General features: G+C 42.9%; 1 protein-coding gene and 1 long non-coding RNA gene across 6 annotated transcripts in view; one reads left to right on the forward strand and one right to left on the reverse strand.

Moving 5' to 3' along the window:
- The window catches only part of EEIG2 (EEIG family member 2), a 57,179-nt gene that overhangs the window by 20,391 nt on the left and 11,068 nt on the right, over window positions 1–25,720 (forward strand). For all 5 annotated transcript variants that reach the window (XM_020784686.3, XM_072998054.2, XM_072998055.2 and 2 more), the window contains exons 2-5: window positions 7,388–7,508; window positions 14,421–14,450; window positions 14,816–14,932; window positions 19,844–19,890. In XM_020784686.3, the coding sequence (XP_020640345.3) occupies window positions 7,388–7,508; window positions 14,421–14,450; window positions 14,816–14,932; window positions 19,844–19,890 (315 nt within the window). The remainder of the gene's footprint in view (window positions 1–7,387; window positions 7,509–14,420; window positions 14,451–14,815; window positions 14,933–19,843; window positions 19,891–25,720) is intronic.
- LOC144588823 (uncharacterized) lies at window positions 19,823–21,274 on the reverse strand. Its single transcript, XR_013544536.1, has 2 exons — window positions 20,310–21,274; window positions 19,823–20,273 (listed from the first exon to the last, which is right to left on the reverse strand). It is a non-coding gene; the product is annotated as an uncharacterized LOC144588823 (long non-coding RNA).

Consider the following 25,720-nt stretch of genomic DNA (forward strand, 5'->3'; position numbering starts at 1 on the left):
GTCCAGCGAGCCGCATGTTTGAGACCCCTGCTTTAGGTAAAGGTAAAGGTTCCCCTTGACATTTAGTCCAGTCATGTCTGACTCTAGGTGCCCATCCCCGTCTCCAAGCCCTAGAGCCAGCGTTTGACACGTGGCCAGCGTGACTAGACACTTTTACTTCAACAGCAGTCAAATCCATGTTAAATGTTTCAAATTCTGTTACTGGAATCTATGTTACTTGATATGATTATTGTGTGAAAGGAAATCCTATGGCTGAAATTCTGTTGCTTAGTGTAGTAAGGCACAGCTAGAATAGGACAGTTGACTCAATGGGGATTTGTTTACTCTTTTGTAAGTTCCATTGATTCGGTTGGTCTATTTTAGTTGTTATTTATTATGATAAGTGACAGGATTTCAGCCAAAATATATGTATATTAAGGAGTGCTTAAAAATGAGCGTATGCTAGCGTTGCACGTTAGCAGATGTGCAATGGTGCCTTTATTAGTTACTGTAATAACACTTAATGTAGTGACATTTCAGTTCAGTGAAATGTACATGTTAATAGAGCACATTTTTCTGACTGACATCTAGTGTAAACTTGTCTCTCCTGTAGAAGAATAAAGCAAATATTTGTCTAGGGTAGTCCTAAATTTGTTTGTTTTTAAAATTGAATTCAGTCTGGACATTTCTGCTACAATTCCGTTTCCTGTCTTCAGATTGCTAAATGCATGTAAGATATCACCTAAAGAATTACATGTCTTGCCATAAAAAGAGTATTCAGGCACTCTTTACACACTAAAAGAATCTACCAAAGCATTTTGTGCACACACAGAAGCTCTACTTTCCACCCCCGCCTCAACCTCAATACCGGCTGTCACATTTGTTAGCTGCATATTTTGAAATTTGCTTGTAACCTAGATTTCAGCAGCCTCGTTATATCAGTTTGTTAGTGACTGATGGCAAGCACAGGAAAGCAAGAAATTTTTGCATTATTTCCCTCTAGACATAGAACTGATGTGGCTCTTCTCATATGTTCTTTTTCTCTGAATGTCTTCATATTTCAGCTTCTGCCTGCCTTCGTATAGGAAGGTCACAATCAGTGAGTGGGTGGTTTTTCAAGGATTTATGCACCTATGCATGATTCTGATTTGTGTGGTTACTAGCAGAATAATTTATTCAAAGGAATCTATGATGTTAAATTTATTTGTTTCAGGAGTAAACATAAATGAATCATTTATAAATCAGGAATTATATCTTAATAAAAGCTTGAATATTTCAGGTACATGGTTATGACAAAAGTTGCACCTTTATTTAAACATACAGCAAGACCCCCATATATCTGAGGGATTAATTCCAAACCCACGCACCCATCCGCAGATGCTGAAAGACACAGAATGCTATTTTAATAGCAAATGCTATACATAACATGGTCTCTGGCTCCATCTAGTAGCCAATTCCAGTAATGTCATTGTGGAAATCTATTTCTCTAGCACAGGGGTCCCCAACCCCTGGTCCGCAGCCCTGTGCCAGCCCATGGTCTTGGCAGGACCGGGCTGCAGAGATGAATCTCCCACCCCCCCTGCACACACTCCCCCCATGCACGCATGCACAGCTCACCCACTCACATGCATGGGTGCCCCGCCCACCCGAGTGCACCCCGCCAACCCGTGAGCACGCCCCACCCATCTGTGAACACACCCCACCCATGCATGCCCACAAGCTCACTCTGCCCACCCACAAGTACATCCCGCCCACCCATGTATGCGTGCGCCCAACCCAAACAAGTGCACCCCACCCTCCCGTGATCACAGGGGGGTGCCTTGCCCCCCCACTAATCCGTGTTTCAGAAATGGTTGGAGACCACTACTCTAGCAAAGTATTATACATAGCATGATCTCTGGCTCCCTCTAGTGGCCGGTCCTGGTAGCTAGCTAGCTAGCTAGATTTTTCTTTTAATATTTTAAATATTTTTCAGATCATGGATAAGTGAATCATTGAATAGTGATACAGTACTGCCAATAAGGGGTTCCTACTCTAATGTTGGGCATATAAAGAACAGTTGGCATTGCTTCTAATGGCTCTTCCACATGGAGTTTAAGTTCCTCATTGAACACTCAACTTAATGGAAGCCCCCCAGCGTCCATTGTACTTAATTTTGAAAAACCTGTTTTCACAAGTTCCAGTATTTCCCTCCCCAAATGCTCGGTTTATTATTTTCAACTGGTTTATGCCACAGAGAGAAATTTAGTACTGTAGTGCTTCCCAAACAGATATGATCTAAGACTAAATGATGGACCACTTAGCTGCCACCAATTTAAGAACAAAGCAGAGGTGGAAGAACTGGGTTAAGTGTCTCACCATGTAGACATAAAGATGGAACTTGCAGTGGGAAAAGAAATGGGAAGAGTATCTCACCATGCACAAATAAAAATGGAGCTTGCAAGAAGCCAATCCTGAGATTTGTGCCTGCCCTATTCATCCGTTCTCACTGAGATGCTAACTTAGGGTGAAACAATATCTTCAGATGCTGGATACTTGGCTGCGCAGGTGCTGGATGGAGAGGAAGGAGGAGGGTGGAAGTGGCACATTATAGCTGCTTGCTCTGTTTACCTCTCACTTTAGAAATGTGACCTTCAGACAAGACAAAGCTGGCGCTGCATACCATGTTTCTTCCATCTTCCTTTGCTGGAAGTTAGCTGTCTGAGCTGATTATTTTGTACTGAAGCAATTTAATATCACACAATAGTTTGGATACAAATCTAGATAAATCCTGCATTCTTTCAAAACCAAACAACAGAATGGAAGCGGGGGGAGAAAAGAGTGCAAAAGCTCCATCTGAAAAGGCCCCCAAACAGCACATATGTGGTAGTCACAGAATCGCCACATGTTAATTTCTTCCTGTGCACTTAGGTTAAATAATATGCTGGAAATGTGAAATGCCTCGGATCTGTTATCTTTCTTGTTATGTGTAAATAGAACCTGAAAGTGTGAGAACACAGCATTTTATTTTCTAAACATAGGATGCAGAAGATAGCTGACAGGTGATAGGTTCCCCACTGCTTCAACATGACATAGACAATTAATTCAAGAGTAAATATATACTACTGAACTTATGTAGGACTATTTTAGAACAACGGCTATTATTTTATCAATCTTAATGCCTCTTGGTAGCAAAATAGACTCTAGACATGTTCCAATTTTAAAGACTAATACAGAGAGAGTGGAGCCAAAGGAAAGGACCAATTGATGAAAGTCTTCTTGAATTATAGATATCTATATTCTGTGTAGCCTTGGGCCTGCAGTGCAGTCCCAAGGAGCCCCTCAAAAAAGGTAAGGGCAAACCTCTTCTGAGTACTCTGTATCTAGAAAACCCTGGAAAGGGTCGCCATAACTCAGAATTGATTTGACAACTTGTAATTATTATTATTATTATTGTATTGCAGCAATAAGACAAAATGGGCATTAATTTTTCATTCTGCTTTTTTGGCTCTAAAGTCCCTCCAAAGCGCCTCAGTGTCATCAAATAAAATACAGTGTATAATAGTGTGAAAATAAACAGAACAAGAGCCCCCAAAGCTAGAGAAAGTTGGAAAGATAATTCACAACTGAATAGCCAAAAATGTAAGACAACCCAATTTTTTTCTTTTAAAAAAAGCATTAAAGGTGGTGGTGTTTTTTACTGAAGAACTTATAGAGCAGGCCAGGCAGACCTCTTAATGTAAGGGATGCCATAGTCTGGGTGCCAATTAAAAAGTCTATCCTACTTGCACATTTGTGAGGGCACAATAATTGGCTGCCACTGCTAGTGATTATGTATTGTGACAAATGCAGTCTAAAATTTTTAGGAATCATTATCATTATTCTTATAAGATCACCAGTAATGAGAATAAATAGTAGTTTGTTTGTTTGTTTGTTTATGTATTCATTATGCTTCCTTTCTTCAAGCCTGGGACCCAAGGCAGCTTGCAGTGTGGTTTTAAAAAATGGCTAGTATCCTTGCATCAAATCGTAGAGGAAAACAGAAATTGTGTAGGTGTCCCTTCTGCTTTGGCAAGCTTCCATTTGAGTGACCAGTTACATGGCTGATATCACAATGGGATCTTGTCAAATCAGAAGTGATTTGGCAACAGGGTACTAGGCAGTATCACAAAAGCACAATACAGTGGTGCCCCGCATAGCGAGGTTAATCCGTTCCGGATTAACCTTCGCTATGCGAAAACATCGCTGTACGGGGCAGGAAAAGCCTATTGGAACGCATTAAACTTAGTTTAATGCGTTCCAATAGGCACCAAAACTTACCCCTCCAGCGATGTTTTCGCTGGTTCGGCGGCCATTTTGGAGCCGCCGATCAGCTGTTCGGCGGCTCCAAAATGGCCACCGGATGACCCGAAATGGCCCCCTGTCAGTGTTCTCGCGCCCTCCCCTTGCTTACCGAGGTCGCAAAAATGCTGCGGGGGGCATTTTGGGTCATCCGGCGGCCATTTTGGAACTGCCGATCAGCTGTTCGGCGGCTCCAAAATGGCCTCCGGACGCCCCAATCGTCGCAAAGCGAGTGCGGCGATTGGGGCAGCTCCATATAGCGATCCCCAAAAAGGGATCGCTATACGGATTCTTCGTTATACGGTGCGCTCGTTAAGCGAGGCACCACTGTATATTAAAATATAATTAAATCTATTATTAAAATAGTTCAGTTAAAATATTAAGGATAGTTTATATTAAAAACAAAAAAAGTCAGGATATCACATTAAAATCCCTGTAATAAAATCTTTTACTACTTTTGGCTCTACAATATTTTGTGGTGCCAGTGGTTTTGCTTTCACTTTTTTAAGTTGTTTTGAAAGCTAAACCTGAGCTTCAGTGAATAGCTTTCCCCTCTCCTCCTCTTCCTCTTTTTTCATTTTCTTCTTTGTTGAAGGTTAAATACAGCTGTTACTAATAGCAATATCTGTTACATATAGAGTAGATATCACCTTGTTTAAGTTCTAGTCTTGCCCAGTGGATGACAGGAACAGAAAAGGAACTTGTGCAGGAAGTTTTAAGCACCTTATGCTCCAGTCAGATTTGCCGCCTGGTACTTATACTGTAAATCAACCCTGAGTGCTCACTGGAAGGACAGATCCTGAAGCTGAGGCTTCAATACTTTGGCCATTTCATAAGAAGAGAAATCTCCCTAGAAAAGCCCCTGATGTTAGGAAAGTGTGAAGGAAAGAGGAGAAGGGGACAACAGAGGATGAGATGGTTGGACAGCGTCATCAAAGCGACCAACATGAATCTGACCCAACTCCGGGAGGCAGTGGAAGACAGGAGGGCCTGGTGTGCTCTGGTCCATGGGGTCACGAAGAGTTGGACATGACTGAACGACTAAACAACAACAACTACTTATGCTATAACCAAAGAGACCATCACAGATAAAGTGTGATGATAGGCATTTGAACATACCAAGAATCGACCTACTTTTTTTGACAACTCTTACCTGACACATGAGCAAGCACCAAGTGTATAGCCATTGCATCTCAAAAGAATTGTGCAGAATTCTTTTTTTCTTACACACAGCTTAAAGCAGTGGTGTTAAGATAATTTAATAAATATTTAACTAGTAACATCCTGGTATTAAGGAAGACAGATATGCTTTGCTCTGCATTTTGGAGGAGATAGTAATATAAGCAGTTCTGCCTGTAATTCTTTATTTTAGTCCTTCATACTATGGCTGAAATCATACCTTGTGAACCTCACAAGGCACAAGCCATAGCTTTTCTATTCAGACAAAACATAACATGTGGTTTGTTAATATCAGAATAAGAACGGATTAATAGATAAGTATGAAGGGAAGACTAAGTCCAAGTCTCATTCCATGGTGTTTTTAAGACACTGAGAGGCACAGCATAGAAGGCTCATTTGTGATCCCTCCCTGCCACCTCTTTCTCAGCATCTTGCGTCAGTGACATTTCCTCCTTGGCTGGGGAAATATAATACTTTCAAAAATAGGCTTATCTGATACCAGATTTTATGGATGATCCAAAAGAATATTTTAAAAGCTACCTGGTTTTTCCTATTTTTCTTCAGGAAAATATGAGATGAGATTATCAAAATACATTTCTGCCAAAATATCTTTTTATTTGTGTAGAATAAATAATTATGACTATCTTGAATTTAACTTACTTTTAATGTATGCTGAAAGGAGAATTGTGTTTCTTCTTTACAGTTTGAAACTGCCAGTTAGATAAAGGCAGAGAGCTACAGTGATACTTGGTAAAATTCCCACCAGGTCTCTGCAGTAAATTGTCTAAAAACTACAATATGCAGTTTTCCCCTTTGTCTGGAGACATTAGAGGTGCTTCAGTGCTGCCTCTTTCTTCCTGCTGCAGTGAAGGAAGCAGCAGGAACAGAAAGGGAAAAAGTGCATTGCTCAAATGCCTGCCTTTGCTTGCCACCAGCCTGGCTGTTCTTTGGACAGAGTAACACGCTGCTCTTTGCCATCAGGCTCATTAATTCAGCACCGCCCTGTTTTTGCTTCCTTTGCCGCAGCTCTTCACCCTATTTGTGCAATCCCAGCAGCCCTTTCCTAATAAATCCTCCCTGGACTTCCATATACCCCTTGTAATTTCTTCATCCTCTCCTCCTCCCTTATTGTGCAGTATTTAGTAAATGAATTTTAAAAATCAATTAGGAAGACAGAGAAATTTGCAGATTAGTTCAGTAAATTTGCACTAATGCTTCTGCTTCCTTTTCCAGTGTACTATGAGTTTGGAATAAATGGTCCAGTCTTAGGTTCCTTGAAAGAAAAAAGCCAGAATGTATATAATAATATCAACTATGATCAGACTAGGACTCCATGGCCTCATGGCAGCATGACAAAAAGACATTACCACTGTCTTTATAGCTTAATATTGTTGTTACTTTTTTCCCCTGGGGTTGCCTCAAGTTAAAGATTGCTTCAAGTTCTGGAAGGAAAAAAAGCTGGCAACAGTGCAGCAGTGGTAATGTTGATATGCCCCCGTCCGTTTGGCAGCCCCCCCATATGTCAGGCCTGGGGCAGTTGCCCCCGCGTCCTTCCTTTAAAAGGTCCTGTCTGATTCTCTTGTCAAACCAGCTATGTTTTAGCATTAGCTCGGAATAGGCAAACATTATTCTTAGGGGACAACACTAATTTTTCAGAACATGGGCATACACAGTCTCTCCTGCCATTAATAGATATGCTGCAAAACTTACATTCAGTAGATTTTGCCAGTAGAAAATAATCTCAGGGAGCTATTTTTTAAATTTTATTCATTATTGGATTTTTTAAAGGAAGAGACTAAGAACGGTGACTTAGGCACTTTGTGATATGGCTTTCCTTATTCTGCATTCTTTGCTTTGAGGAAAATTGCCAATTTATCTTGTTACTATTTAATATTTCTTACATTTACAGGGAGGTGGTACAAGCAAACTGTGTTCACTGGAAAAAGAAGTTCTTATTTATGTGTAAAATGAGTGCAAGTGCCACTACAGGAGTTTTGGATCCCTGCATCTGCAGAGTGTCTGTACGGAAGGTAAAATGGTCACTTCTCTACTTCTGACATTGCAATAGTGTTTATGTTGTGGCAGTGTGCCTCTATAGAACTGATAACATATTGACTGTACTCCAAGCTCTGATGATCATATAGTAATCTCATGTTGATTGCTTTAAATATGTATTTACTAAATTGGTAGGTTAGAATAATATTACAGTGGGGTCTCGACCTACGGAATTAATCCGTATTGGTACTGGGTCCGTAGGTCAAAAAGTCCTCAAGTCGAAAATGCATTCCCCATAGGAATGCATTGAAAACCAATTAATTCGTAACCCGCCCAAGAAACACCACCGACACACAAAATTAAAATAAATGTAAAAAAAATTAACTGTACCTTTTTGAAGCCTTCCAGGTTCCCCTGCCGCCGTCATCACCGCTGCCAGAAGACTCAGAGGGCTTTGGCGCTGCTGCCAGAGGCCTCTCGGAGCTCTGACACCGCCGCCATCGCAGGACTCCGAGGACTTTGGCGCTGCTGCCAGAGGCCTCTCGGAGCTACCCTGCCGACACAGGCTTTCCCAGAGTGGACCAGGCCTACCAGGGGATGGCTTCCCCCGGTAAGCCTGGTCTACTGCCCAGGAAAGCCTGCATCGGCGGGGAAGGCATCTGGAGGTCCCCCGCTGCCACTGCTGGGAGCCGACCCACGCAGGGCAACCCTGGCCATGCCCTGAGTCCGAGCATGGCTGGGATCGCCTGGCACGGCTCGTCTCCCAGCAGCAGCGGTGGCGGGAGGGGGAACTCCGGATGCCTTCCAGGTGGAGAAGCCCTGGAAGGCATTCAGAGGTACCCCCAGCTGCCGCCACTGCTGCTGGGAGCCTTCGGAGGTCTCAAAGGGCTTTCCCTCTGATATTGGAGAAAGCCGTTTGAGATCTCCGAAGGCAAAAAGGCAGGGAGAAAGGGCTGGAAATCCGAATCCTTCCATGTCGGCGGAGGAGCCCTGGAAGGCATCTGGAGGTCCCCCGCCACTGCAGCTGCTGGGAGCCACGCCGCGTCGGGTGATCCCAGCCATGCTTGGACTCTCAGGAGTCCGAGCATGGCTGGGATCGCCCGGCGCGGCACAGCTCCCAGCAGCAGTGGCGGCGTGGGACCTCCATATGCCTTCCAGGGTTTCTCTGCCACCATGGGAGGCATCTTGGAGGTCCCCCCTGTGACAACCCCAGACCTACTGGGATATATCACCCTTTAGTTAAGCTGCCACCAACCATTCCCTATAAGAAGTCACACAGACCAGGAATGGATTTTAACAAACAAAAGAACAAGGTTTATTGAAAAGACAAACAGGGTAAATAAAAAGATCAGGTAAATAGGATAATGTAACGTGGCATAGTCCCAACCATATACATATAACAAATTGGTTCACACAGAACACTTTAAAGTAAAGCACAGACCCTGAACCTATCAGTTCTGGCTACCCAGATAGAAACCTGAACCTATCAGGTATGTACTAACTGACACACAGTTGTACTCAGTCTGACACACAGACTCCCACTCCTTACTCCTCACACCAGCTCCAAATATATATACAGTACAGCTCCTCCCCCTGATGTCCCGCCTTCCACTCCCCATAGGATGGAACTTTCCCTCCAAACCCATGACAGACAGGTACCATCAGTGCTGTATGTGACACCTCCCCTCTTTATAAGTTGTTTTGCAGGGGAAAAGCTAAAGTGCTTTTCTCCAAAAAACAACCAGGATTAAAACACAAAACAGTTATACATTAACACAATCCCATACTTACACTCTAGGTTAAACATATCACTTATGCATTTAACATTAACATTTACAATACATTAAGTTACCTTTATTAATACAAAACAAGCATGTTTAATAAACAGGTACATTTAACTTTTGGTCACCAAAATATACATAGTCCATGTTTCTTCGCCGTCTTCACTCTTCGGGTCTTCTTGACAAGGCGTCAGCAACACAGTTCATTGACCCTCTGACCACCTTCACTTCAAAGTCATAATCTTGCAGGTTTAAAGCCCACCTCATAAGTTTACTATTGTGGGTTTTCATTGTCTTTAACCACTGCAGTGGTGAGTGGTCAGTGCACAGAACAAAATGTCTTCCCCAGATGTAAGGTTTGGCCTTCTGGATCACGTATACTATGGCCAGGCACTCCTTTTCCACGGTTGCCAAATGTCTCTCACCTTTCCGGAGTTTCCTACTCAGGTAGGACACTGGATGCTGGTCACCATTTTCATCCTCCTGGCAAAGAACTGCTCCTACCCCGCTGTTAGACGCATCGGTGTAGATGATGAACTCCCGGTCGAAGTCGGGAGCACGCAGCACTGGATAATGGATGAGCGCCTCCTTCAACCTCTGGAACGCCTCCTCACAGTCGCTGGTCCACGGGATGCGGTCATCAGTCTTCTTCCGCGTCAGATCGGTCAGCGGAGTCGCTATCTCGCTAAACCTTGGGATGAACTTCCTGTAGTAGCCCACCAACCCAAGAAATGATTTGACTTTTTTCTTGGTGTTGGGCCTGGGCCAATCACGAACGGCTTCTATCTTGGCCTCTAGGGGTTTGATCACTCCTCCCCCTACTATGTGACCCAAGTATTTTATTTCTGGGCTACCCAGCTGCAGTTTGTTCTCTTTGCAGGGCCTAGGCCAAAGCACTTCCTCCCCTGGGCTAAAGTGCCTCTCCCTGGCCTTCCGGTCATACCAGGTTTTCTGTCTGACCTTCTGAGCTTGCAGGTTTTCTGCTGCTAGCTCTAGGTTTCTCTTCAGGTCAGTCATTAAAGTGTCTATATACGTCACAACATCTTGTGGGTCATCCTGGGTGATCTGTTCCCAATTTTGTTTGATTAAATCAAGTGGCCCTTTCACCCTTCTCCCAAACAAAAGTTCAAACGGACTGAACCCGGTACTGGCTTGTGGCACTGATCGATAAGCAAACAAAAGGGATTGCAGCTTCTGGTCCCAATTGTTTGGATTCTCTGCCAAGTAAGCCCTAATCATGCGCATCAGAGTCCCATTGAACTTCTCCGTTAACCCATTACTTTCGGGGTGATAGGCAGTGGTTTCCTTGTGTTTAATTCCACAGATTTGCCATAACCGTTTCATGAGCTTTGATGTAAACGATGTGCCCAAATCTGTGATTATTTCTGAGGCAAATCCCATCCTGGACATATACCCCACCAAGGCATCTGCCACTGTGTTAGTTTCGATGTTAGTCAAGGGAATGGCTTCGGGGTACCTCGTGGCATGGTCCACAATGGTGAGAATGAACCGGTTCCCCCTCTTTGTGGCCTTGGGCAAAGGTCCCACCATATCCACTCCTATACATTTAAACGGGGTGTCAATCACAGGCAAAGGGCACAACTTCGCTTTGGTCCTGTCACGGTTATTCCCCTGCCTCTGACACACATCACATTGTTTACAGAACTCCTTGATCTGCTTCCCTATTTCAGGCCAGTAAAAATTCTGTGTGATTCTCTGCTATGTTTTGTTCACCCCTAAGTGCGCAGCAAACATGTCAGAGTGCCCCCTTTGTAAGATCATGGGGCGATACTTTTCAGGTACCACTAGCTGACTTCTGATCCCATCTCCCCCTTTTGAGATATCCATCAGGGTCTCTCTATATAAAATTCCCTTTTTCTCACGAAATCTCGCTGGGGTTTCAGGTGTTAGCGGGGTGTCTGTCACCTTTTCAAAACACTTTCGGAGAGTGGCGTCTGCCTTTTGCTCTTGGCCAAATTTGCTGTCTGTGGTTAAGGTTTCTACCACAGCTTCGGGACTATCCTCATCTGCTTCCGTCTCGGGCCCTTCAGTACCCCCCTGAACTGTCCCCGTGGTGGCTTGTGAGCGTGTAATCACTAGCACCCGTTTCACATGTTCAGCCAGGTCATTTCCCACGAGCACGGCTGCTGGCAGAGTCGATGAAATCGCTAGACGTCAAACTCCCCTCCAGCCTTGAAAGCTCACAGGTACCTCAGCTACTGGCAGTGAGATCACCTGTCCCTCAATCCCTGCCACCTTCAAGCTCTCATTTGGGATTATATACTCCCTAGGAATAATATCTGGATGGCACAGGGTCACCTGGGAACAAGTATCCCTTAGCCCCCTATACTGATGGTCAAGTATTCCTACGTCCACCCCTGCGGTCTCAAACAATTGCGAATCTGTCCTCACTAGTAAGCAGCGCTTGACCTCCACAAGAGGACCATTTTCCCCAGCCTGATCAGCAGATGTAACTGTTCCAGATTGAGTAGCCATGGTAACAGGCTCCCTCAGTGGCAAGGAGCTTTGCTCTTTCTGGACACAGAACACAGCTTTTGGCTTGGTTCCACTCAAATCATGAGGCAAATTTCCCTTTAGCTGCTTCCATTTCTCACACTCTGAGATTAGATGGCCCTTTCCTTGACAGAAATAACATTTTCTGCTGTACTTGGAGTCTTTCTCATCTGGTTTTGGTTTTCCCTCCAAAATCTGGTTCCTGGACTGGCTCTGCCCAGAAGTTTTATCAACAAAATGGCCGCCCATTTTTGACGGGCTCTGAACTAACCCTTTGGAGTACTTAGGGTCCCATGTTTCCCTCATGTTTTCTTCAGAATAATTCAGGTTTTGATGTTGTGCCTTAACCTGTGTGCCTTCTTTTGGTTTCTTTTCTAGCTGCAATTTCTTCTCTTTTATTCTCAAATCCAGCTCCTTTTGCTTAGCCTCAAACTCAGCCCTGATCTGTAAAATCTCTTCCTCAGCCCTAGCTTTTATCTCTTTTACTTTTTCAAGTTCTTGCTCACTTTGTCTGGCCTGAGCCTCATACTTTTCTCTTTCCGAAATTTCTTCAACTGATAAATTGTTATTTTTCTTATTTAGGAATGTTAATTCTAATTGTGCCATTCTAATTCTATGTTTCAGTTCCATCTCTTTTATCCTCAGGGCCGTTCCCCTTTCTAATTGTTTCATCCTAAATTCATGCTGTTGGGCTAGGAGCATTTTTCTGAGTTCTGAGGTCAGTTCTCCCGTGCTCTCATCCTGCACTGAGCCAAATTCCTCCTCAGAACCTTGGTCTACCTGTGGTTCTCTCACTTCACCCATTTCCGCCATTTGACTTCGAGTCAAGGGCATAATCCCCCCCAGAACAGGCTGCCTTCAAAAGTCAAGCCTCAAAATAAAATGACGACTTTTTTCCTTTTGCCTCAGGAACAGCCTTCTATAGATTGCTGCTGTTCCTTCAGCACTAACTTGCAACTGTTGCCAGGCAGAATCCACCCCCTCTGCTAGGCCTCTCAGCAGACAGGCTAGATCACTGTTACTTCACACAGCTTTGCCTCAGCCCTTTCCCGCCAAAACGGGTTGCCTCAGAGCTCCCTAATCTAGTCCCCCCAACCTGAGTTGGCACGTTCTTCCACTAGCGTACCTCCCCGTGAGGTAAGCCTAGAAGATTACCTACGCGCCCTCAGATTGTCCCTGACTAGACCCCCCTTGCTCTGGGCACACTTGCCAAGGCTTTGCTGGACCACTGGACAACTGGACTAGTCGTATCCCACACGCTGGACACCAATCAATGTGACAACCCCAGACCTACTGGGATATATCACCCTTTAGTTAAGCTGCCACCAACCATTCCCTATAAGAAGTCACACAGACCAGGAATGGATTTTAACAAACAAAAGAACAAGGTTTATTGAAAAGACAAACAGGGTAAATAAAAAGATCAGGTAAATAGGATAATGTAACGTGGCATAGTCCCAACCATATACATATAACAAATTGGTTCACACAGAACACTTTAAAGTAAAGCACAGACCCTGAACCTATCAGTTCTGGCTACCCAGATAGAAACCTGAACCTATCAGGTATGTACTAACTGACACACAGTTGTACTCAGTCTGACACACAGACTCCCACTCCTTACTCCTCACACCAGCTCCAAATATATATACAGTACAGCTCCTCCCCCTGATGTCCCGCCTTCCACTCCCCATAGGATGGAACTTTCCCTCCAAACCCATGACAGACAGGTACCATCAGTGCTGTATGTGACACCCCCCACCGCCGATAGTGCCTTCAAAGCACTATCGGCGGTGGGGGGGAGACCTCCAAGATGCCTCCCATGGTGGCGGAGAAGCCCTGGAAGGCATCCGGAGGCAGATCCGCGGCCTATGAACTGGAAGGGTGAGGCGGGAAAAGTGCCAAATTCGAATTTGGTGCTTTCCCTGCCTCCCTCTTCTGTCCGTAGGTCGATTCTCCGGCCGCAAGTCGAAGTGAAAATTTGCGGCCGGAGAAGTACGAATCTCAAAAAGTTCGTAAGTGGAGCCGACTGTAAGTCGAGACTCCAATGTAATAGTCTGAGTGTTAAACCTGCTTAATTTTGAAGGGTGTGGTCAGGTAGCATTACATTACTTTTACACCCCCATAAAAGTCAGACTATATTATTATTAGTAGTAGTAGTAGTCATCGTAGTAGTAGTATTTGTTGTTTTATTTATTTGCCGCATTTCTCCCAACAAGGGACCCAAAGCATTAAAATTCACACAATTTAAAAACACAATTAGTTAAATATTAAAAGATAAATTGAACAATATATGATTTAAAATACAATCAAAAGATTAAAAACATAAAAAATATGAAAAATGTCTGCTAAAATGGGGTTCAGGGATTCAGTTATAATTGTTAAAAGCCTGCCTGAAGATATGGGCCTTTAGCTTTTTTCGATAAGATTCCAAAACTGCCCAGGTTTTGATGTTTCCAGTAGGAGAGGCAGGAGACAAGAATAATTAACTTTGTCTGAAATTCAGCAGAACAGTTTATTAATGCATGTACAAGCTGTGTGTTTATAGTTTAAAAGTTAGTACTGTATCTGTGATATATACAGTATAGAAAAATCTTAGGGAAATTTATTTTTATCAGTAAAATAATAACTGAATCCTATTTGTTGTTGCAGGAATTAAAAGGTGGGAAGGCCTATGCAAAGGTAAAATATTATAACTGTGTCAATGAAACGTGTTTTTGCTTTTCCCTAATCTGTATATACTTTTCATTTAGAAATCTCTACAGATTTATGATTCTTCTAATTACCCTAGATATGGAAGTTACAGTGATTATTGATGTTAATTTTAGAGAAACTAGTTGCATACACCAAGAAAATGTAGATGTATTTTTAGAATATAATAGTCCCCATAGCACCTCGTAACCTGTTTCCCACTTTCATTACTTCAAAGGTTATTTTCCAGTATTCTTATAAGGAAACATTTGATTTGCTATCAGAATGAATATTGAATAGCCTAAACTGGTAATACCCTTCGTTTTGTTTTGTTTGTGTTTATTTTTTGTCTACAGCTGGGTTTTGCAGACCTCAACCTGGCAGAGTTTGCTGGATCAGGAAATACCACTCGTCGCTGTTTACTCGAAGGTTATGATACTAAAAACACAAGGCAGGACAATTCAATTCTCAAAGTAATTGCAACTTTTTCTTCTTCTTTTCCATTATGTGTTGTTTAAAAGTAGGGAGAGTATACCATCCATTCAGCCAGATTGAACATTTCCCCCCCTAAATATTGACATAACAATTAATGAAAACCCAAGAACACAACAGGCCAAACCCCCCAAATGGGATTGGTTTGATTGTGAGTGTAGAGACCGAAAAGTTCTCCTAAGGAAGCTTTTTAGACAATATAAGGAACAGGAGCTAGCATACATACCACACAAATTCTACAAACTAAAGAATCAGATACATATTGTTTAAGGAAAAAAGACAAGCTATTATTCATAACCAATGGAAGCAACTACTCACTGCAATATCCCTTGGAAAAGCCAAACTATTTTGGGGCATAGTGAATAACATATCTAAAAGCAGTTTCTCAGATCCAGCTAACATGAAACCACATATTTGGTCCAGACATTTCTCAACCTTGTTTTTATAATAAGGACAACTTCACCAGTGTCAAGGGCGAAGTCCTGCCTAAGAAAGTTCTGAAGTGGCCTCCAGTCACCCCTACAGAGATAAAAAAACTAATTTCTCAGCTAAAACTGGGCAAATCACCAGGATCTGATATAATATCTCCAGAGCTATCAAAGTTTGATATAGATTGGTGGATGGCACCTTTGGCTGCCCTTTTTACCATGGTAGACAAAGCGGGCCTATTACCAGAAGCCTGGACCAATGCAGTAGTAGTTCCAATCTACAAATTGGGTGACCCCCTAAACCTTAGTAATTATAGACCAATCAGTCTTTTATCTATCATAGGAAAACTGTGTGCTAAATAGCTTTTAAATAAACTGGCAGCCTGGGAAGAGCAGATGGCAATAATTGGACCAGAACAAGTGGATTTAGGAAAGGGAAATCCACCCTTGATTACTGCATCAACTTAGCACATCTGATACATAAATACATAAAGGAGGCCAAATCTAAACTATATGTAGCCTTTTTAGATCTAAGAGGAGCTTTTGATTCAGTTGACCGAGAAAAATTGTGGAACAAACTAGCCAACCTCTCAATTGACAGAAGGCTGATATTTCTTATTAAGAGACTTTATTCTACAACTTCCTGCCAAATCAAATACTCAAACTCAGAGATCTTAACTGACTGGATATTCACCAACAGAGGGGTCTAACAGGGCTGTTTATTAGCCCCTTCCCTGTTCAACTTGTTTTTGCATGAATTGGCTCTATGCAGGTCCCATTTATACGCAGACAATGTAATTATCTCATACCAAACTTGGTTTAAGATGTCTCATGTACAAATACCTTGAGTTTGTAGCCAATAATAACTCACAACTCAATTATGATGTCTAAAATTGTGGTATTCCCAAAATCATGGAAATTGCAAAAGTGGATTTTTGAGGGAAGAAAGATTGAGCAGGTTAAACACCTCAGGTATCTGGGCATTACGTTTCATTTCAAACATACCTGGGTCCTACACCGTAAAGCAGCAAAACAACCAGCCAAGGATACTACCCAGTCAATCTATAGATTCTTTTATAATACAGGAAATAGATATGTACCTCCTGCATTAAAAGTGTTTAATGCAAAGATTATTCCATTGTTGCTGTATGGCATACCTTTATTGATAAAGGCATGGGATCATTCCCTAGAGCAAATCAAATCTATGTTCCTGCGGAAAATCCTGGAAGTACCACCTTGTGTGCCGTATGCGGCTCTCTACCTAAAGACGGGCCAAAATATGGTAGCAACTCAGGCATAGCTGAGATCAATCAAGTGTCGGTTGAAGATCCATTATAACTTCAAAGAGGGCATTTTTACACCACATTTTCCGAGAACCAATCATCGCTAGAGAGCTTGCCTATATTAAAAAGAAAATATCGCTAATAGGCCTGTCAGTGGAATCACTTGGCTCCCTGCCCCACAAGGAAGTATTTCAGCTAATTAAATGCAGGATATTATATATAGAATTCCAGGATCTCCTAAGTGCAGCAAATGAGACCTGTTCCCCCCTTAGCCACCTGATTCCTGTTAGGCAGGGCCAGAGGACCCTATACTGTCATATATTACAATCGCCTCAAAAACACAGAGCCTATTCCCTGGCCAGATTTAATGTAATGTTTTCAGCAGTATTATGTGGCAGATTTCAGGGTATTCCTTACAATGAGAGGAACTGATCTTGTGAACTGGGAGGAATTGAGTCGCTGGTATGCATTTGTTTATATTGCTCTCGCTACTCTGAACCCCGCACTCAATATTGCTTAAGGTAAGAGGGTGGTCAGATATAGACAGAATGCATTTTCTATTAAACGACAGGGTAGAAGACAGGGTGGAGAAAGGAGCATGCTCCGTAGCACACATAGTGAACATGCCAAAAATAGCACAATTTGAACCAGAACTCCCTCCTTCAGCCAGGTTTAAGGATCTTCTGATGTAATCAGTGGGCTAATTATGACAATATAAATTTTAATTATTATAAGGTACAGTGGTGCCTCGTATAACGATCGCCCCGTTTAATGAAGAAATCGCATAGCGATGGCTTTTTTGCCATCGCTTTTGCGATCACACTACGATCTTGCCTATGGGGAAAAATCGCTTTGCGATTTTTCCCCATAGGCACCATTTTCCCCCAGCTGAGCGGCGGGAGCTTTGAAGCCTCGCCGCTCAGCTGGGGGAAAATGTCGGCAGTGGGCTATGGCCTCGGAAGGACCTGAAGCCACTGTCCCCTACCGACAATTCCCTTCCGAGCTCTCAAAGGGGCCCCTCCGATATTGGAGAAAGCCCTTTGAGAGCTTGGAAGGCTCTCAGCGGCGACGGGGGAAGGGTACGGGGGTGTTGAAGGCTTCCAGGCCTTTGCCTGGACACCTCCCCCACCCTGTCCCTGCCGCCGGCAGCCTCCCTGCGCCGCCTCCCCCGGCCGTTCTCGGACTTCTGGAAGTCCGAGAACAGCTGGGGAAAGCGGCGCGGGGAGGCTTCAAGCATTGGGGACAGGGTGGGGGGGATCGGGAAGGCTTGAAGCCTACCCGCGCCATTTACCCAGGCCGTTCTCGGACTTCCAGAAGTCCGAAAACGGCCTGGGTAAGCGGCGCAGGTAGGCTTCAAGCCTTCCCGATCCCCCCCCCACCCTGTCTCCGATGCCGGTAGCCTCCCCGCGCTGCCTACCCAGGCCGTTCTCGGACACCTAGGTGTCCGAGAATGGCCGGGGTAGGCAGCGCAAGGAGGCTTTAAGCGGCGGGGACAGGGGGGGATTGGGAAGGCTTCAAGCCTACCCGCGCCGCTTACCCAGGCTGTTCTCGGACTTCCAGAAGTCCGAGAATGGCCGGGGTAGGCAGCGCAAGGAGGCTTTAAGCGGCGGGGACGGGGGGGATCGGGAAGGCTTGAAGCCTACCCGCGCCGCTTACCCAGGCCGTTCTCGGACTTCCAGAAGTCCGAAAACGGCCTGGCTAAGCAGGGCGGGTAGGCTTCAAGCCTTCCCGATCCCCCCAACCCACCCTGTCCCCGATGCCGGTAGCCTCCCCGCACCGCCTACCCCACCTGTTCTCGGACTTCTGGAAGTCCGAGAACGGCTGGGGAAAGCGACACGGGGAGGCTTCAAGCGGCGGCTGCAGGGTGGGGGGGTGTCCGCACCCAGCCTCCCCCCACGGCTTGGATCCAAGCCGTGGGGGGAGGCTGGGAGGGTGGTGGGATTGGGATGCCTTTCAGGCATCCCGGGCTTGGATCCCACCCGCCGCCGGTTACCCTTGGGTAACCGGCGGCCGGTGGGATCCAAGCCCGGGATGCCTGAAAGGCATTCCAATCCCACCACCCTCCCCCCGCGGCTTGGATCCGAGCCGCTGCGGCTACCCCAGCCATGGCCGGACTCTAGGGAGTCCAGCCATGGCTGAGGTAGCCGCCGTGGGTCAGATCCAAGCCACGGGGGGAGGGAGAAAACCGGATAATCCGTTCCAATTGGAACGGATTAACCGGTTTTCAATGCATTCCTATGGGAAATGGTGCTTCACATAACAATGTTTGCACATAACTTTTTTTTTCGGAACCAATTAACATCGTTATGCGGGGCACCACTGTACATAGGATACAGTGGAGAGTGTGTCTTGCAGCATAAATAGTAAAACTACATTGAATCTGAACAAACTTTGATATTGTTCCAGAAAGTTGCAAACAAGTTTTACTGAATGTAGTTTTTGACTAGGTATTTTGTATATGTGAATAAAGGTTTTTTATCTGAAATTTTATTTCAAATTAACAAAAGCTAAGATTATTAGAAGGTCATAATGTGGGTGCTCTAGTAGAAATCTGGCTGCTCAAATATTGTGTAGTGAAAATCTATCAGAATATATATATATATATATATATATATATATATATATATATATATATATATATATATATATATATATATATATATATATATATATATATATATATATATATATATATATATATATATATATATATATATATATATATATATATATATATATACTGTATTTTTTGCACCATAAGACTCACTTTTTTCCCACAAAACACAGGTGTGGAAAGTCTGTGCGTCTTATGGAGCGAAGAAAACAGATTATATTTTCCTGTTTTCTTCTCCTAAAAAATTGGTGCGTCTTATGGAAAGGTGCGTCTTATGGAGCGAAAAATACGATATATATATATATATATATATATATATATATATATATATATATATATATATATATATATATATATATATATATATATATATATATATAAATTCTGCAGGATTCTGCTGCAGCAGAAGTACACCATTGGATCTTAGCTGTTCATTTCTATGAGAAAACTCCTATGTTGCTAATTATACCAAACCTGTGTAATAGGCTAGTGATATGTTGTTTCCCTTGTGATACTACTTATACTTTTCTTCTGATTATATTTCTATTTATTCTTTCTAACCTATAGGTCTTGATCAGCATGCAGCTAATGTCTGGAGACCCATGCTTTAAAACGTATGTTCATGCCTGTGATGCAGCAGATGAAATTTTAGTTATACTGTTCATAATTGATTGCTGGGATTTTGAATAAATTGGTTGCCTTGATGCAGCTTATCTCTTTGCACCACTGTGTTCTTCAGCAATTCAGAATGCTGTAGTGATGCAAGTTTAGACAAGATTTGATGGACAACGCCATATTGCTCTCATTTGTAAAACTCAAATGAAAGAGTCAATCACTGGCATGCTATTAAGATGCAGATAAGCAGATGCAGATAAACAGCCCATGAAGGGCTGAATAGGTTGTATCCAAGGGAATATGCTTGTGTTAATAGGTTGCTTGATGCAGTCTTGTATGCGCACCTAGCATAACAGAATATGTGTGGAAATCATTCTGTTACCTGGGTTGGATTTGTTGCTTTGAGTCATATAATTACAAGCTGAACAGACTGTTACCTGTCCAGAAAAGATGTGTCCAGAAATGTCTAATATCCTGCCCATATGAGTACACATGAAAATAGAAATGCACATGGCCTCAAAATATATGTTTCAGTGGCTCATATTATTCTGTGTCATAAGTAGTACTTGAGAATAAAGGTACTTTGACAGCAAATGGAACCATCATGAAAACCAGCCACCTTGGGTGCTTTTTAAGGGAAAAGGCAGAATAAAAATATTTTAAGTTAATAATAAATAAATAAACATTGCAGCATGGCATGGGCCTAGTCAGCCACATTTTCCAGGATATTCCATTCTAGTGTTTTACAAATGTTCCATTTATTCCTGCATCCCCACAATATTCAGTCATTATTCACTGTGTATGCTCATTCTTCATTGCACTGTTTTAGTATTCTCCCCTTAATATTTAAAAAAAAACTTTTATGTACTTCTACAAAACATGGGATTCCCCACACTGGCTGATAACCTTTCTTTGTATATCAATGCTGTGTTGATTACGTAAAGATGGAGATTCTAATGTTGGGTAGATTGTTGGACTAGTCTGAGGAAAATTTACCCAACCTGGATGGAGTTACACACACCCAAAAAAGTGTTTGCAGCTTGGGGTGCACTCAAACCCATCTCTCTCTATGGAGGTTCAGATACCTGCTGTGGCCAGGAGTGCCTTTTATCAATTCTGGCTGATTGTCTAGCTGTACCGCTACCTGGATAAGAAATAACTCACAACGGTGGTCCACGGATTAGTAATCTTTAAAATAGACTGCAGTAATGCTCTCTACGTAGGGCTGCCCTTGAAGTGGGTCCAGAATGTGGCTGCCAGACTGATTACAGATACCAGAAGATATGAACACATATCCCCAGTCTTGGTAAACTTTCATCAGTTCCCTGTTACTTCCCGTTGGGTGCAGATTATGACTTATAAAGCCTTTAATGGTTTACGGCCTTGATACTTGTCAGAACATTTCTCCTACAAATAATTATCCATTCCACATGCTCCTTGTGGTCCTTGATGCTAAAAATTGTGACACCTAAGGAAGGCAGAAGAGTTAATACCAAGGAAATGTGCTTCCTTGGTTGTGGCCTTTTCCATATGGAATAAGCTTCCTACAAAGTTTTGTAAGATGCCATCTCTCTTGGTTTTCAGGAAGTTAATTAATATCAAAGTATAAAGCTGCTGTTTATTAGCATTTTGCTCATTTACTAATTGAGCTGGGATATTCAGATGTGGTTTTAAAAAACTAAATTTGCAGGTTTTCTCAAATCGGCAATAGGGGTTTTATTGTAATAAATGCATTTTCCTGTTTGTTTGTTTGTATGCCTATAATTATGTTTTGATGGGTTGTGAATTACCCAGAGAGCACTGATTCGGTGGTATAGAGGTTTAAATAAGAAAGACAGCTTGATTTACACTTGATGAATTCACTTATTCTGTACTTCAGCCAAAACTATACTCATGACCTGGCGTTCAATCCCAGGTAGCCAGCTCAAGGTTAACTCAACCTTCTATCCTTCCAAGGTCGGTAAAATGATTACCCACCTTGCTGCGGAGGGGCAATGTGTAGCCTGCATAATTAACTTGTAAATTGCCCAGAGAGTGCTTGAAGCACTATGCGCGGTATATAAGCAGCATGCTTTGCTTTGCTTTTGCTTTTATTCTATATATGATGGTGATATGTTATAGAGGACTCCTAGACATGAGAAGTATTGACTTGTATGGGTCTGCTTGTTTAAAAATACAGTGGTGCCTCGCAAGACGAATGTAATTCGTTCCGCAAGTACCGCTGTCTTGCGAAAAAATCACCTTGTGAAAAGCAGTTTCCCACTATAATCTTGACAAGAGGACATTTAATGTACAGTTATTGCTTAGCATCCTATTCCTCTTAGGACAGGTGGGGTGTGATCAAATCTCTGTGCAGTCACTCTTAGATGCTGCTTTATGCAAGACAGTATCCACCAACCCCTTGCATAAGCATTATGACCCATTGTTTGCAATGGGACAGTCTCCATCTTGTGTACGATAAGTGCAAGATTGAGATTGCCAGAATGAACATGGAGCATTTCTTGCAAGAAGCTCTTACACTCAGTGAAAACAAACAGAATTCTGTCCATAATACATTATAATTTCTTCTTTATCTTTCTTTCTTTCTTTCTTTCTTTCTTTCTTTCTTTCTTTCTTTCTTTCTTTCTTTTATTAGACTTCTACCCCACCCATCTAGACCACCTTTCATATTTACAAACATTTTCACAGGTGTGCACAGTAACTTTGGAATAAGAATATTCACCTGTTCCAAGGCACTAACTAACCCTAGTTTGCTGTAATAAACATTATTTTTTGAGAAGTAGATGTTTTTCTTGACAGTTACATTATAGAAGAACTATACCCATAAACATTCTACTTCTTCGAGCACTGTAACCTTCCCCCCAGCCTATTTACATCTGTAGTTTTTTTAAAAAAATTATTTTGCTCTGCTGCCTTTGAATTTATAATGCATATTGAGGGAATGACTTGATTAAAACATCGTAATTTCATTTCAACAAACCTTGTAATGTTGGATTGGAATGCATCTCCTCATATCCTTGGCTTAATACAGCAAAGCCTTGTTTGCTGTGTTGTGGAAAGTACTTTTTTAAAAGTGTCCTGGTTCACATGCTGCAGTAAGCCAGAAATATGACTTAAAGAGAGAGTGCCAAGCAGAGAGAACATTTCCAGCCCACCAAACTGTGCTTTTTCATCAAGGAATTTAATAGCTGAACGACACCAATAAGGGCATTTGGTTTTTGTGGTTCTTCTCTTTATAGCTGTCATCCAAATTTCTCTCTTCAGAGAAACACAGAATAGGTTTTAAGCTCAAGGGAGATAGATAGCCAGCATGGATACGTTTAGTTGATAATACAGAATTTGGACAAAAGTGTAGGAAGCTGCACTGCCTTGCAGATGTAAAATTCTGAATCATAGCAACTATCTTGAAAATAATCCCCCTAACTGAATTAAAGCGGAGTTAAATAATAGTTCAAAATGTGTTAAGCAAGTTCTGTTCTTTGTTGAAGGATAAATTTTTTTAACCTTATAGAAATAAAAATTAAGCAATGTTAAGTGAGCACAGGGAAAAAAAGCAAAACAGATGCATGCATTGGATTTAAAAAGCAATGTGTTGGTGATTAAAGGAGCTGTCTGCCACAGACTGTGCTAGCTGGGGTATTCTAGCAATTGTAGACCAAAAATTAACATTTCCCAGTTCTACTTTGTTTTAGCCTTTCTATGTGCAGTGTCTGTGTATGTGCGTGTTCCCTGTTTCTTCAAGCCGTATACCTCACTGTACTGTAGTAGAAGGAAAGATACATTTAGGATGCATTTCTGTACTACTGTAATAAGATAGATTTCAATGAGTCACGCAGCTTGGAGAATGGTTTAATTGTAGCAGTGTAGCTGGGAAGCTTTTGTTTTCATCAGCCATACTCCAGAAGCTAAATGAAGGCAATTAAAAACTGCTCTGTAGCAGTGTGTACGTTCTTAATCATAAATCCTACAGTATTTGCTTTTGACTTTGCTTTCCATTAACTTCTATGTTAGTGTTTCTAGGCAATACTTATTTTCCCAAGAACATATTGATGGTAGAATACCATTTCCAGAAGACTGTAAAGAGATGTCACTTTTGCCCAAGCAGAATAATGACACACATTGCTGTCTTTAATAATTACTAATCCTGCTGAAAGTTATAAAGAGGTAAAAAGGCTAAAGTTTCTTGTGTCGTTATGTTTTGTAGAAATGCTTATTTTAACAGTTTTCAATAAATTAATTATTTAGTAGAATCTCTCTCACACACACACATTCTAGTAGTTACGTATAGCAGATTAAAACCAGGACTTAAGGTATTCTGTGATGTGTGCAGAAGATGGCCAAAGGTTTGCCTTTCAGGTGCCAAGGAGCTTTTACCCAGTCCTAGATTTGTGATGAGTATATATTCATGATGAGTATATATAAGTATATTTGTATGCTTATGACAGTTAAGATTGTCTGTTTGTATGCTTATAACAGTTATGACTATATGCTCATAACAGTTATGGTTTTTAAAGTTATGGTTCCCCTTGCCCTCAAGGAAACAGTCATTAGGCCCATCAGGAAGAAACCGTTTGGTGGCGGACGATATTCGCAACTATAGGCCTGTTGCCAATATTTCCTTCCTTAGTAAAGTAGTAGAGAGGGTGGTGGCTGACCAGCTCCAGGTCCTTTTGGATGAAACCAATGCCCTGGATCCATTCCAGTTGGTTTTCAGGCCGCGGCACAGAAACAGCTTTGGTTCCCGTTTGATGACCTGTTGAGGGAGTCCAACGGACAAAACGTCTGTTGGTCCTCCTCGATATATCAGCCCCCTTTGATACTGTTGACCACAGTATCCTCCTGGGGAGGGTCTCCAAGTTGGGAATTGGTGGTCTGGTGCTTGCCTGACTCTGATCCATGGAGGACTGTCCTCAGAGAGTACAGCTTGGGGAGAGTGTATCGGCCCAGTGGAGTCTAAATTGTGGGGTTCCACGGGGCTTACCTCCCCAATGCTGTTTAATATCTATATGAGGCAGTTGGTGGGGTGTGGAGCTTTGTGTCATCAGTGTGCTGATGACACCCAGCTCTACATCTTTTTTCCAACAACAATGGATGCCATTCTGTCCCTTAAGCGCTGCCTGGTGGCTGTACTGCAATGGATGCAGGAGAATGGATTGAAGCCGAACCTGGACAGACGGTCCTGAGGGTGGGTGGCCCCGCCATTGGTAGTTTGGGAAACTCCCTCTCTTTTGGAGGAGTGACTCTCACTGCGAAGATCCATCTGGATCCAGCGCTCGCCATGGAAACCCCGGTAGCGTCAGTGGTCCGCTCCACCTATTTCCATCTCTGGTGGATTGCCCAGCTGCTTCCCTATCTTGATGTTGGGGCGCTCACCACTCTGGTCCATGCGCTTGTAATCTCAAGATTAGACTACTGTAGTGCGCTCTACATGGGGCTACCTTTGAGATTGATGTGGAAGCTTCAAATGCTGCAGAATGCGGTGGCCTGGCTTCTCACTGAGGCGAGACAATATCAGCATATTTTCCCCACTCTGACTGCCCTGCATTGGCTGCCCATTCGTTTCCGCATTGATTTCAAAGTGTTAATGATGACCTATAAAGCCCTAAATGGTTTAGGACCTCAATATCTAGCAGTATGCCTCCTCCCATCTAGATCTACCAGAATCACTTGTTCTAGCCAAGATGGGTGGCTGAGGGGCCTAATGCCGAGGGAGGCCTGGAGAAAAAGAACAAGAAACCGGGCCTCCTCGGCAGTGGCCCCTCACCTTTGGAACTGTCTGCCCTCAGAGATCTGTCTGGCTCCCTCGCTGGGTGTTTTTGAGAGCAAACT

Source organism: Pogona vitticeps, chromosome 4, assembly GCF_051106095.1.
Source record: "Pogona vitticeps strain Pit_001003342236 chromosome 4, PviZW2.1, whole genome shotgun sequence".
NCBI classification, from domain to species: domain Eukaryota; kingdom Metazoa; phylum Chordata; class Lepidosauria; order Squamata; family Agamidae; genus Pogona; species Pogona vitticeps.